This window comes from Aquarana catesbeiana, linkage group LG02 (assembly GCF_042186555.1).
Source record: "Aquarana catesbeiana isolate 2022-GZ linkage group LG02, ASM4218655v1, whole genome shotgun sequence".
NCBI classification, from domain to species: Eukaryota; Metazoa; Chordata; class Amphibia; order Anura; family Ranidae; genus Aquarana; species Aquarana catesbeiana.
The window spans coordinates 33365549-33380356 of record NC_133325.1 but is presented as its reverse complement, the minus strand read 5'-3'; the positions used below and the strand labels follow the sequence as shown (position 1 = coordinate 33380356).

At 43.6% G+C, this 14808-nt stretch overlaps 1 protein-coding gene across 1 annotated transcript in view; it reads right to left on the bottom strand.

Moving 5' to 3' along the window:
- Positions 1–291: 291 nt before the first annotated feature.
- Positions 292–14808, bottom strand: part of RNF169 (ring finger protein 169) — a gene marked incomplete in the record, with an annotated part of 16231 nt that continues 1714 nt past the window's right edge. Inside the window, 4 exon segments of the mRNA XM_073612757.1 lie at positions 292–6567; positions 12136–12202; positions 12205–12260; positions 14246–14352. Of these exon segments, the coding sequence (XP_073468858.1) occupies positions 5460–6567; positions 12136–12202; positions 12205–12260; positions 14246–14352 (1338 nt within the window).

Below are 14808 nucleotides of genomic sequence, written 5' to 3'. Positions count from 1 at the left end.
ATAAAAAAAAAAAAAAAAAAAAAAAAAAAAGGGAAGGTGTCCCAAGGGCTGGAAAAAAAGTAAACAAAGGTCTGCTTCCCGGCCCCTGGGCCGCAGTTTGGAGACCCCTGCTCTAGGGTGTTTGCTGTCAGAAAATATATAACATTTGGGGGTTTTAAGTAATCATCAGGTGCCCTGCCAGGTATTTACTTACTGAGCAGATACAACAAAACCCTTCTAATGATAAGACACTTGTGAGCACTCAACATATAAGAAACTGTAACTACAGCAATAAAAGTAAATCCACAATCATTAAACATAACTAAAGGCGGTTTATTTGTGTGCAATTTCAGCAGAATTTGAAAACCTCACAAAAAAAATAATTACAAAAACATGAAAAAAATAAAAACATAAAAGAACGTAATGTTCATTCCCCACCCCCGCCTCTCCTTAGTGTTCCAACGCTGGGGTAAGGTGTATATAGGATCTTCTATAACACTTCCATGGAGAGGGATTACGGCTGGCGCTCTGCAGAAATACCGATCTGTGCAGATTACATTCAAAGAGTTCTTGTTTACCACTAAAACATAAAATCCGCGCTCGTCTCGCAGATACGGGAGCTCGGCACGCTGAATGGATCTGCACTACTCTGAAGATGGAGCGCGGCTTCATCCATTCACATTAATGCTGCTCTGACCTCACATTTAACAAAAAGGGACGGGAGACTCTCTCTATGACTGAATGTATTATATGGACGCCCCTCCCCCCATAGTACTGAGGTCAGAATTCTCCAATGAAGGGCACTGATAATATTACATTGGAGAGGATACAGATCTTCCATCTTCATACCATCCTTGTGATAACAGTTTGATGAAGACCCTTTTCTGTTCCAGCATGACCCCTCCCCCAACATACAAAGACAGCTCCATAAAGACATATTGGGGGATGATTTACTAAAACTACAGAGTACAAAATCTGGTGCCGCTCAGAATGACAGCCAATAAGCTTCTATTTTTAGCTTGTTCAATTAAAGTATAATTAAAAAGGCAAACTTTCTTTAGTTTTGGACAGAGTGGAGAGGGATCAGAACCCCTGTCGGTTTTGTACTGCTGTCTGTGCCCCCCATTATGGAGATTCCCCCTCTTTAGTTGTCCCATTTATCATCGATAGCGAAAGTAAAAGAAAATCCCAAATTTTTGGTTGTCCCCAGAAAAAGAACAGAGGGGACATCTTCCAATTGGGGGGGGGGGGGGGGGGGGTTGGCACTAGTTCTGGTGACCTAGGGAATTCCCCTTAAATTTGCAGGGTTTTCCTGTTTGGCTATGGGACAGAATGCAAAGGGAAATCTCCTTAATGGGACAAAGATGGCGGGAAAAAAAAAAAAAAAAAAAAAAAAATCTGGCAGGGGTTATAACTCTCCCTTACTCTATCCCAGTGATGGAGAACCTTGGCACCCCAGATGTTTTGGAACTACATTTCCCATGATGCTCATGCACTCTGCAGTGTAGTTGAGCCTGATGGGAAATGTAGTTCCAAAACATCTGGGGTGCCAAGGTTCCCCATCACTGCTCTATCCAAAAGAAAAAAAAATTTGCCTAACAAGTAAAAACTATTTTTTTTTTTTTTTTTTTTACTAAAACTAGTGTGCAAAATCTGGTGCAGCTGTGCATGGTAGCCAATCAGCTTCTAACTTCAGCTTAAGCTTTGACCAAGAAAAAAAAAAAAATGGAAGCGGATTGGTTTCTGCACTCTCCAGTTTTAGTGAATCAACCCCAATGTGTCTTTATGGAGCTGGCTTTGTACATTAAAGGGAGGGCAGCCATGCTGGAACAAAAAAAATAAAATAAAAAAGGGTCTTCAAACTGTTAGCACAAGGTTGGTATCAAGATGGAAGAGCACTAACAGTTTGGTGAAGACCCTTTTCTGTCCCAGTATGACTGCTGCCCCCCACCATGTACAAAGCCAACTCCATAAAGACATAGTGGGGGAGATTTACTAAAACTGGGGAGTGCAAAATCTGGTGAAGCTCTGCACAGAAACCAATCAGCTTCCATATTTTTTTTTTATTTTTGTCAAAGCTTAATTGAACAAAGCCGACGTTAGAAGCAGATTGGCTACCATGCACAGCTGCACCAGATTTTGTACTCTCCAGTTTTAGTAAATCAACCCCAATATGTCTTTATGAAGCTGGCTTTGTAGATTTGGGGGGGGTGTCACGCTGGGACAGAAAAGGGTCTTCACCAAACGGTTACCATGAGGTTGGTGTCAAGATGGAAGAGCAGTATCCTCTACAATGCCCTTGTATGCTGTAATATTAGCAATACTGTTCACTTCATCACCCCCCTGGTGTGACCAGTTTGGGTTTGGAGGAGCTGAGTGTCCTGCACAGAGCCCCAACCCTACTGATCACCTTTGGGATGAATAGGAATGGGATGTGCATGGGAGTCAGTTATTCCAGTACAGTCACAGAGTCCTGGGAATGCTGGCTGAGCCACGCATGCTCAGCTCCGTGTACATTCAATAGAAAACTGCAGGCGCGTGTATTATTGACACATATGTTCTTCTGCAATAAAGACCTGCCTGCTGTTAGGTTCAGCCCGGGTTCACACTGCCCCCCCCAGACATCATAGTCGTGCAACTTTGAATTCGGACCCCAGCGTTACTTTGGCACGATTTCTTTAACAGAAGTCAATGCAAGTCGTAGCAAAAGTAATGCAGGAACCTTTTTTTCTAAGTTGAAGTATCTCAAGTCACACCGATCAGAAACGGTTCCACTGCACAGAATGGAGTCCGACTTCCGATGCGACAAAAGCTCCAGTAGGAGTGTTTATTGCATCCGTGTGAACCGGGTCCAAGTTCTGCTTTAGGGACTAGAAAACAGAAACACTCATTTCTAGCCAAGTGAACAATGTGGAGGATTCTGGGCAATGGTCTACCTGGCTGCGAAGACCCCCTCTATGTGAAGTATAGGTTAGCTCAGATTTAAGGTTTAGTGATCTAAAAGCAAAAAGAAAAAAAAAAAATTGACCAAATTATTAAAAGCAAAGCAACGTTCTACAGCAGACAAGAGCGATGATGTCCGCCATCTCTGGAGCCCCGCAGGTAGATCCGCAACAGTGATGGGCGTTCAGATTAACATTGGACTAACCCTCAAGAAACACGGACAACTATAAAGTGGAACTCCAAACTTTTTTTTGTTTTTAATTTATAGCCCCCTCCCCTTGTATTGGGGGGGGGGGGGGGATATATATGACAATCTGTACTTAAAGTGGGACTTCAACCAAAAGAGGAAGTTCCGCTCTTTCAACTTCAATCTCCCCCCGTCTCTGATATCTTTTTTTTGGGGGGGGGGGGTTGGTGAGCAAGTTCCCGGCTTCAACCTCCGCTTGGATTGCCTAGGCCAGTGGTTCTCAAGTACCACCCAATTGGCCGTGTTTTGGGAACTTCCTTCCCTTAGATAAAATAGTTCTCATCAATACCTTGTCATTTCTATTGGATTTAAAAGCAGCTGTGCAAAGATAAGGAAAACTTGGACCATTGGGCCTGGGCGATCCAAGCTGAAGTTCTTTACACCACTACCCCCCCCCCCCCCCCCCCCCAAAGTTCTGGGAATAAAGGTCACAGGTCCCAGAAGGCTGTGGGACAATCCATAAAAGCATGGCGCTGCAAGCAGTCACAGCTGGCTGCCCAGTTATTATGCCGGTGTTCCGTCAGAATCAGCAACCCATCAGATTAGGTAACGGAAGGGACCTTCCGTCACACCACGACAGCCATCTTGGTACACCCCTCACTCGTCCACAGTAAGCCTGCAGTCAGAAGCCTGCAGCAGACATCATTTTACACCCACCCAAGTCTTGCATTCCACACTTATTTTTAACAGTAAACTGCACATATTTAGTGAAATACAATATTCATAAATACAGGACACCGTTTTGATGTTGAATTTTAAAAGCAGCGGCGAGTCTGCTGATCTCACAGGTTTGCTGATCTGACAGAAAACCGCTGCTTTTAAAATTTATCAAAAGAGTGCGACGGATTTCAAAACATTGTATTTCACGATACAAGCTCAGTTTACTGGTAAAAAAATAAGTGTGAAATGCAAGACTTGGGTGGGTGTAAAAAGATGTCCGCTGCTGCCTTCTGACTGCAGGCTTACTTGGTAAACACCGAGTGTGGGGTGTACCAAGATGGCCGTCACGGCGTAGTGACGGAACGTCACTTCTGTTACCTTATCTGATGAAATACCAGCGGCCAGGGACCGAAGACCTGTGAAAAACCACTCCTTGCTTCAGCGCTTCTTCCTCAGTCCAGCACTGGCCGTCCTCTCTGGGCAGAAAACCTCCCATCATTCTGCCCACATCTAGTAAGCCCAGCCTGTCTTTTACAACCCCCCCCAAAATGGCGTTCCACTTTATGTGCCGTTTCATACTGGAATGCGATATGGAAAACCTGCGTTCCGTTTCCCACAATGCGTTCAAAAACGTGCCGCGTCCTCTATCTGTGTGAAGTTAGCAACACCCCAAAACGCAGGTTTGCATGGCATGTGATCTGCTTACAGTGAGATTTTCATTTTCGGCTTGCACTGATGCGGGGAAACGCACAGGAACACTGCGTTTCCTGCATGGCACAGCGATCGCACTCTGTGCATGCGATCTGCTGTGGGCCTCAATGAAAAAAGAAAAAAAAAAAATTAAATGATGAACAAAACCCCAAAAGCAGGTGCATGTGCTAGAATCAGATTGCATGTGTATGAACACCCGTGGGATCTGACTTCAGTGCAGCAAAAAAATTATTTAAAAAAAAAAAAAAAAAAAAAAAAAAAGGTGCCCGCACTTTTTTTGTGCAGATGTGGTGTAATTTGAGTCATACAAAAAAATAAAATGGGCTCAAATCGCACCACAGAGAATCGCATATGATTTGCGCAGGAATGCGGTGAGATTCCTTTGCGAATCACATGCGAGGTGACGCATTGCATCAGTGTGAACCCAGCCTCAAAAAGTAGTGCATGCGTGACTTTTGGTGCACTTCATTAAAATAAATGGGGGGAAAAAAAAAAATGCACTGGAACACAAGCCTGGGAGATGCCTGATGTGAGCCGGCCCTAAGAGTACCCTCCCGCACCCCCCTCCCCCCCCCTGATACACAGAAAACACTGCATAGTAATGTGAAGCCCTTCCTTAATGAGATGGGAACAAGACACATAAGAGAACAGCAGCTACCATAGATCTAGTACAAGCGGGTTGGGTCGCTGTATCTTCTTATGATCCATTATGTGTTCAGTAGCCGTCAGCGTAGACTTCTTCCATCATCCTCACTCCTAAAAGCATAGTTCCTCTTTTTTTTATTTTTTTTTTTGTTGTCCAAAAATAGAAAAGAAAAAAAAAAAAAAAAATTTTAGAAAAAATAATTCTCTGGTTATAGTCATTTTGGATATTTTCTTTATCTAGAAAAGGCAAAAAAAACCCAAACACAAATGCAGTCTAGTTTGCGCCGGCTGCGCTTTTGGATCGCAGATGATACTCGTCCCTGTTGCTCTTGCGATTCACCCTGCGGCTCTCCTTGTCAAATATTTGCTGAAGTTTCACAGCCAGTTTTTTGTCCTCCTCCTCCTGATGAAGCTTTTTCTCAGCCCCCCTCCAGATCCTCTGGAACCCGCCCTGACCAGCCACCCTTAGCCGCTTGAGGCCGCCGTTCTGCTCCAAGTGCTTAGTTTTGCAGCGTCTTTTTAGTCCTCGGCGCGGAGGGAAGGCCAGGCTGATGGCCTCTGTGGTGGAGAAGCAGGAGCCGTTCTGCATCCCGATGGACTGGGAGGTTTTCTTGTGCACCCGTTTTAAAGAGGCCTTCATAGGCTTGGCCACCAAACACTTGCACGCGGAAATTGTCTTTTTGCTAGAGGTCAGCCGGGTCGCCAACCTGGTCTTTGTGCCGACCTGCGAATTGGCGGTTGCCTCGGTAAAGCCCTGAAATATTACAGGTTCGGCGTTTGGGCCCGTGCTCCGGATACAATCACCGCAAGGCGTAGACTGTTCCTTCGTATCACGATTTTCTTGCGAGGCGTCCTCTCTGCTGCAAGAGGGCGGCAGTTCAACTTCTCCGGCAGGTTCAACGTCGCTAAATGTAATTTGGCAAGCCACCCTTCCTTTGCTGGCGGTCTCCTGCTTCTTAACGGACGGCCCATCTTCAACACACGTGGTCAGGGTGCCCTTGGAGAGCGTCCTCTTCATCTGGCGGTCCTGGAAAACCTGCTCCCATTTCTTTAATATCATGGGACTGGCCTCGTAGGAGGTAGGCTTCTGCAGGTTCCGTCTGAGGTTCCTGGGCGTTGATTTGATGATGACGGGACTCAGGACTCTTCCATCCGGGAGTCTCTTGGGAGGGGTGCAAGGAGAACAGACGATTGGCTTGAAGTGGTTGAGTTCCTCAGAAATGCTATCGTTGCTCTCCGGACTGATGGACCGTTCGGGTTTATGTAAAGGTGTGAAAGAGTTCAGGGAGCTGATAGCCAGACGTCTTTCCGATGTAAGGACGGGGGCCGAGAAAGACCGACTGTTCTCTGTAGACAACAGAACACCGGTGACGGCTGCCAAGCTGCTGGTAATGGGGGGCACCGGCACCTGAGGAGAAGAAGAAAATCATCAACAAAACGTTCGATATATTAAATATAGTTGAAATTTATTAGGGTGATAGAAACATAATGCACAGGTACAGCTTAGGCCCCTGTCACACTTTTGCGACTTGACTGCAAAGTTGCAAGGTAAATCATACCCCATGATTTCCAATGAGTACCGTTCCTATCTGTGCAAATTCAAAGTAGTCCCTGCACTACTTTGGTCCAACTTTGATGCGAGTTGAGCTCCATAGACCTAAAGTTTAAACAGGCATTCCCTGAAATTGCGCAACTGTAAAGTTGCAGTAGTGTGAAAGGGGCCTTATCCACTTATGGACCAGGCCTTTTTCGGACACTTGTTGTTAAAAATCTGTATTTGTAGCTAGAAAGTTACTTAGAACCCCCAAACTTTTTTTTTTTTTTTTTTTTTTAGCAGAGATCCTAAAAGAATAAAACGGTGGTTGTTGCAATTTTTTAACCATATTTTTTCTAAAAGATGCACTTAATGAATACAAAACCCACAAATTATATATATATATATATATATATATACACACACACACACACACATATACATATATACACACACACACACATATATATATATATAATGTGTGTGTATGTATATATATATATATATATATATATATATATATATATATATATATATATATATATATATATAATGTGTGTGTGTGTATGTATATATATATATATATATATATATATATATATATATATATATATATATATATATATATATATATATATATATATATATATATATATATATATACACACACACACACACACACACACACACACACACACACATATATACATGTAAAATCAACCAGCGCGGACCAAAAAATCCTAACTAGAAGCATATGTAGTACTGAGGGTAAATTTACCAAATCCCAAAACACAAATGAAAATAAAAAGGCAGTACAGCGCATACATAAATACTAATAAAAACAATCAATAAACGTCCATATGCCAATTGTAAATGCAGAAAAAAATCCAGCAATTCCTCCGGTGACACAAGTGACATGGAAAGCAAGTAGAGTGACTGTAGTGAAAGGGACCTCCACCTTCAGTGACACAAGCCGCTCACCTCTACAGATGGACCCCTGAGTGAATCAGTCAGGTCAAAACAGCAGTTCCCTCACAGGGATATTTAGCAGGAGGAGATGCATAAAGGACTTGATCGAACATCGGCAACTGGTACGCTTGCAGTAATCACATGGAAGAGATGTAAAAGAAATCTAGTGCTCTCTGAAAACATGTGGTGTGGCTGTTTCAAGATGCACAATAAGGAGGCACTTGAAGAAAGATGGACTGCATGGTCGAGTCACCAGAAGAAAGTCATTACTACGCAAATGCCACAAAGTAACCCGCTTACAATACACCAAACAGCACAGAGAGACAAGCCCCTAACCTTCTGCCACAAAGTCATTTGGAGTGATGAGACCAAAATTGAGCTTTTTGGCCACAACCACAAACACTACATTTGGAGAGGAGTCAACAAGGCCTATGATGAAAGGTACACAATCCCTACTGTGAAACACGGAGGTGGCTCGCTGATGTTTTGGGGATGTGTGAGCTACAAAAAGGCACAGGAAATTTGGTCAAAATTGATGACAAGGTGAATGTAGTATGTTATCAAAAGATATTGGAGGAACATTTGCATTCATCAGCCAGGAAGCTGTGCATGGGACGTACTTGGACATTCCAACAAGACAATGATCCAAAACAGAAGGCCAAGTCGACCTGTCATTGGCTACAGCAGAATAAAGTGAAGGTTCTGGAGTGGCCATCTCAGTCTCCTGACCTCAATATCATTGAGCCACTCTGGGGAGATCTCAAACATGCAGTTGATGGAAGACAGCCCAAGAATTTACAGGAACTGGAGGCTTTTTGCTAAGAGGAATGGGCAGCTTTACCATCTGAGAAGATAAAGAGCCTCATCCACAAATACCACAAAAGACTTCAAGCTGTCATGGATGTTAAAGGGGGAAATACACGGTATTAAGAACTGGGGTATGTAAACTTTTGCTCAAGGTCATTTGGGTAGTTTCTGTTGTGAATATGATTTAAAAAAAAAAAAAAGTGTAAACACATTTGATTGATAATAAATGGCTTCAGCCAAACACTAACCATGAGTGAAAGAAAAGTTTTTGTGATATCATTCATATTCTCTGAAAAATGGCCAAGAAATCATAAATTCTGCCAGGGTATGTAAACTTATGAGCACAACTGTATGTGGATTAAAGCACAGTCCACCTTTTTGACCACGTTTTTCACTATGTACTTATAATTTAGGGTCTAACATTAAGCACGGGCACAACACTCAACACACAGCCCCCCCCCCCCCCCCCCCACCCCTTCCATTGGAAAGGCCACAAGCATCATCTGCCACCGTGGAAGAGGAACTTGTAGATCTCAATGGAGCATGTGTGGTGTTCACTTCCTCCAGCCCAATAAAGAGTTTGCAGGAGCCTAAGAATTGCATCTGTGATAAACTGGTCGCAGTTGTGATGCTCTGCAGGCTTCAATGCAAACATCATATAAATGCACTCTTTATTCTATTAACCACTTCCTGCCCATGCTGTAGCCGTCTTTCTGGCTTAATTTCCCAGGAGGGCGTACACGAACATCCTCCTGTGATCATGGATTTCTTTCGGACTCAGCCAATCACAAAGTGGGGTAAGGGGCCAATCACAGCATCCCTTTATCACGTGATCAGATGTGTCCAATGACAGCTGATCACAGAAGTAAAACGCAATCTGGTTATCGGCTTTTCTTTCCTCACGGTGACAGCAGGAGGAGAGGAGAGCTGATAACCGGCTTCTGTAAAAAGGGACATCTACACAGATAATCAGGGCATTGAATATATTAGTGCTGCCTCATCAATGAAAGGAGAAAAAAAATATTACCTGTTTGCAAAATTTTATAACAAACTATACAAAATAGTTTTGTTTTTTTTTCTAAATTTTCGGTCTTTTTTTTATTTGTTTAGCAAAAAAACCCAGTAGTGATTAACCCCTTCCCGCCGGGCATACGCAGATGTGCGTACTCGGCTTTCCGGGGTTATACCGGGATGATGCCCGCAGCTGAGGCATCATCCCGGTACCCTTGTTTACAGCGGGCAAACAACCGATGCGGCTAAAAAACGCTCGGCTGTTATACCGGAGGAGCGGGAGGGGACGCCCCCCCCCCCCCCATCTGCCGCTCTTACCGGGCCTCCCGTGCCATCACGGCTGCCTCCGGCGGCTGGGAGCGGGCTGGAAACGAAGCTGTGGGCGGCTTCATTCCAGCCTTCTAATTGTAAATGCGGAAGTGACGTCATGACGTCACTTCCCGTTTACTCGGCTGCCAATGGCGCCGGTTTTAAAAAGATACACAGTATTCAGAAATCGCCGTTTTCGGCGAGCTGAATACTTTGAAGTGCAAAGGAGGGATCGGGGGTCTAAAAGGAGTACCAGTCACCACCCATTACTGTCACAAGGGATGTTTACATTCCTTGTGACAGCAATAAAAGTCATCAAAAAAATTTTTTTCTCTTAAACACAACTTCAAAGAAAACGCATACGGAAGTCGCGCCCGCATATGTAAATGGTGTTCAAATCACACATGTGAGGTACCGCCGCGATCGTCAGAGCAAGAGCAATAATTCTAGCACTAGACCTCCTCTGTAAATCTAACCTAGCAACCGTAAAAAAAAAAAAAAAAAAAAATTTAAAGCGTCACCTATGGAAAGTCTTAGGTACCGTAGTTTGTCGCCATTCAACGAGTGCGTGCAATTATAAAGGGTGACATGTTTGGTATCCATTTACTCGGTGTAATATCATCTTTCACATTATACAAAAAAATTGGGGTAACTTTACTGTTTGGATTTCTTAAAATTCATAAAAGTGTCACTTTTCCCAAAAATTTGCGTTTAAAACACCGCTACACAAATACCGTGTGATATAAAATATTGCAACAATCTCCATTTTATTCTCTAGATTTTCTGCAAAAAAAAAAAAAAAAAAAAAAAAAAAAAAAAAATATAGATAATAATGTTTGGGGGTTCTAAGTAATTTTCTAGCAAAAAATATGCATTTTAACTTGTAAACACCAAATTTCAAAAATAGGCTTAGCGATGAAAGGGTTAAATACCACCAAAAGAAAGCGCTATGTGTGGGAAAAAAAAAAAAAAAAAAAAAAAAGCTAAAAATGTAATTTGGGTACAGTGTTGCATGACCACGCAATTGTCATTTAAATTGTGAGAGTGCTGAAAGCTAGAAGGGGGTGAAAGTGTCCAGTAGGCAAGTGGTTAATGTGGATCCGTTTATTTAATTTTTGCAATAAGGTGGACTGTGTGCCTCTAATGAGATCAGGGGACAGGTGACCAAGGCTCAGGCAATGAGACATAAAGCGGATTTTCGCTTAATTTTATTTTTTTTTTTAAAGCCAAACTTAGGATCATGCCATACATTAATGCCACTGACAATTTTAATAGCATTCACCCCTCTAATAAAACATATTAGATAAAAAAAATACCTTTTATGCCGCTGTGTTGTAAGTTACCATTTTGCATAATGTGAAAGATGATATTACGCAGAGTAAATAGAAGATACCCAACATGTCACGTTTTAAAACTGCGCACACTCATGGAATGGCGACAAACTTCGGTACTTAAAAATCTCCATAGGCGACACTTTAAATTTTTTTACAGGTTACCAGTTTAGAGTTACAGAGGAGGTCTAGTGCTAGAATTGTTGCTCTCGCTCTATCACACGCGGTGATACCTCACGTGTGGTTTGGACCACGTTTACATATGTGGGCGGCACTTACATGTGTGTTCGCTTCTGAGCGTGAGCTACCAGGAACAGTTTTTTTTTAACAGTTACTGACTAAAAGAGGGCATTGGCAGTAAGAGTGCCCTACTACCATCCTCAAAGTTATCCACCCCTAGTCCTTGCCAACCTACCCACCCGAGACCCCTTTCCCTGCCCCGCCTCCTTTTTATTCCCACTTAAATAAATAAAACATACTGCAGCTGCTGACTTTTAAAATAAGGACACTTACCTGTCCAGGGCACCCACAATGTCCTCACACGAAGCCGACCCGTCCCTCGGCTCTGGGTGGATGCGCCAGCATCTTAAGTAAGGGAAGCGAAGTCTTGCGGCTTCACAGCCTGGTTCCCTACTCCCCCCTGAAAAGGTGCCAAAATGTGACAGCGGAGGGGGAGGAATCCGGACAGCTGAAGTTCCATTTCTGAGTGGAACTCGGCTTTAAGTCACAAGACAGTAGAATGCTGACTTGTTTCAGCAGTCATTGCGGTGGAATGCCGACCTCATTCCCCGATAGATAATCACTAGAAACCCTTCACAAACTTGTAGACAGAATAAAATAATCCAAATACTGAACAGCAAACAAGCAAAAATGTGAGTCTCCTGAACACACAAGTCTGACTGGACTGGTATCGGAGCTGAAAGGAAGATCGCCATATTGGTTCACGCGAGAACCAGCAGCCTTTGGCCACCTAAACACACTCCCCAGACAGACAAATCAGCGGGTTTACCTTTATTTTTTGAGACTGGGCGGCTCTCCGTCGGGTTGGAGGAGGAGGGCATCGTTCACCGTATCGATGCAGCTCTGACTGCGCTCCAGCTTGGACTGAATGCTCCTAAAATGGTAAAACAAAATTTGCCAACAATTTATGAATGACAGAAAACGAAAAAAAAAAAAAAAAAACTATTTAAGAAGGACAATGGGATTAGTAAAATTGTGCTCATGTCTAGCTGTATGAATAGCAGTATATATCATCCATAACATTAATTATTGGTCTCTTGTGTCAGGTAGATTAAATATAAAAACAAACCCCACACACACTTTTCTATACAATCGGGATCCACTGAGCAGCCTGGACTGGTACCGGGGGCTCAGCGATCTTCCAAGAGCCTGAGCCAGCCCCCACCCGCCCCCTCCACAATCCGCACTCCAGTGAGCGCTGACGGGGCAGAGCAGAGAGCCGGTGACTGACATTTACCGGCTCTCTGCAGGATAGAGACCGAGAGCTGAGCGATCACTCAGTTATCAGTCTTAGAGGCGGCGGGGGGACAGCTGGGATCGGTGCTGCAGCCATCCAAGTATGTATGTACGAGATACCACTGTTTCCACAAAGAGCTGCACTATGCAAAATGCTGGCAGGGGGCTTTTTTTCCTCTACTTGCTTTCTATTGAAAAAGGACCTCTATGACCTTGCACACCTGGAATGTATTAAACCACTTAAAGACCATCCACCGCATATATACTGCGGCAGGGTGGCTCTACTGCACAAAACAACGTACCTGTACATCATTTTGTGCAATAGATACTGTGGGCGCACGCCCGCTGCACGGAGGGGGGGGGGAGCCAATTGAGTGTCCAGCAGACCTGATGTCCGCCGGCCACCTGCGATCACTCCACAGAGAGGCAGAACGGGGATCCGCCTGTGTAAACAAGGCAGATCTCCATTCTGACAGGGAATTATACAGAGATCTTCTGTTCCTAGTAATCTGGAACAGCGATCAATGTGTTCTTCCTGTAAGTACTTCCCCTGTTCCATCAGATTAGGCGACCCATGAAAATTGTGTAACAGAAGTGACGCGTCATCACGGCCATCTTGGTACACCCCGCACTCGGCCACACTAAGTCTCAAGTCACCAAGAGGACATCTTTTTACACTCACCAAAATCTTGCATTTCACACTTATTTTTACCACTAAGCTGAGCTTATATCATCAAATACAGTATCTAGAAGTCCGTGACACTGTTTTCATGTTTAATTTTAAAAGCAGCGGTCTTCGGTCAGATTATCAAAACGTGCGAGATCGGCAGGCTTGCCGCTGCTTTTAAAATTCAACATGAAAACAGTGTCACGGACTTCTAAATACTGTATTTGATGATATAAGCTCAGCTTAGTGGTAAAAATAAGTGAAATGCAAGACTTCAGTGAGTGTAAAAAGATGTCCGCTTTGCGACTTCAAATTATGGGCTTAGTGTGGCCGAGTGCGGGGTGTACAAGATGGCGGTGACAGAATGTCACTTCCGTTAAAAAAAAAAAAAATCTGATGGAACATCCCCACACAGTTAGAAAACACACTTAACCCTTTGATCGCCTCAGGTGTTAACCCCTTCCCTGCCATTGACAGTGCTTTTTTTTTTTAGCACTGATCACTGTATTGGCGTCACTAGTCCCCAAAAAGTGTCACTTGGGGGGGGGGGAGGGGGGGAGAGAGGAGAGAGGAGAGAGGAGAGAGGAGAGAGGAGAGAGGAGAGAGGAGAGAGATCTAAACTTTTGCACAAACCATTCAATATACGTTTACTGGGATTTTTTTTTACCAAAAATATGTAGCAGAATACATATTGCCTAAACCAATGAAGAAATTTGTTTTTTTATTGGAAATGTTTTATAGCAGAAAGTAAAAAAATATTTTTTTTCCCAAAATTGTCGCTCTTTTTTGTTTTTAGCGCAAACAATTAGAACTGTAGAGGTGATCAAACACCACCAAAAGAAAGCTCTATTTGTGGGGGGGGGGGGGGAATCTATTTTAGGGAGGGGGTAAATCCTTTCCGGGGCTGAAGTGGTTAAACCCAAAAGTTGAATTGGGTTGCAACAATGCGACCTTACCATGTCAGAGATGGAAAGCAGCTTGCGTTGTTCTTGGAAACAAATGCCGATCTGTAAGGTGTTCTACCCGGCTCCTCGTTCTCCGAGTCTGACAAAGGCTGTGGGTGCTGAAGAGAGACAACGCCACGTTATAAAAATAAATTAGAGGACACATGCAAATCAGACTGGCAATCTTCACAAAAAGGTATTAAAGGAACCCTGAGAACACTTTCAGCAAATTCAACTAAGTCAAGCCTATAAAAAGAAGCCTTAAGCGTCACCAAACCCCATACAAAAAAAAAAAAAAAAAAGTAAAAAAAAAAAAAAACCAACACACCACACACATTCCATCCCTCCACCTGTTATTTGTGGAACACCACAGGATAGTACATAGAGAATAATACATCAAACCTCCTCTGATCACACTTCCCTTAAGAGGACGGCTGCCCTGGCTTTACATGGTCCCAGTGTAGGCGATATGTAGCCTCCCCTCCTTGGTTTGCACCACGTATGGACTACATCTGTGTGTACTGAGCAGGGATGAAGTCCAAACCCACCTGAGCTATCCCGCCAGGAAGCGGACA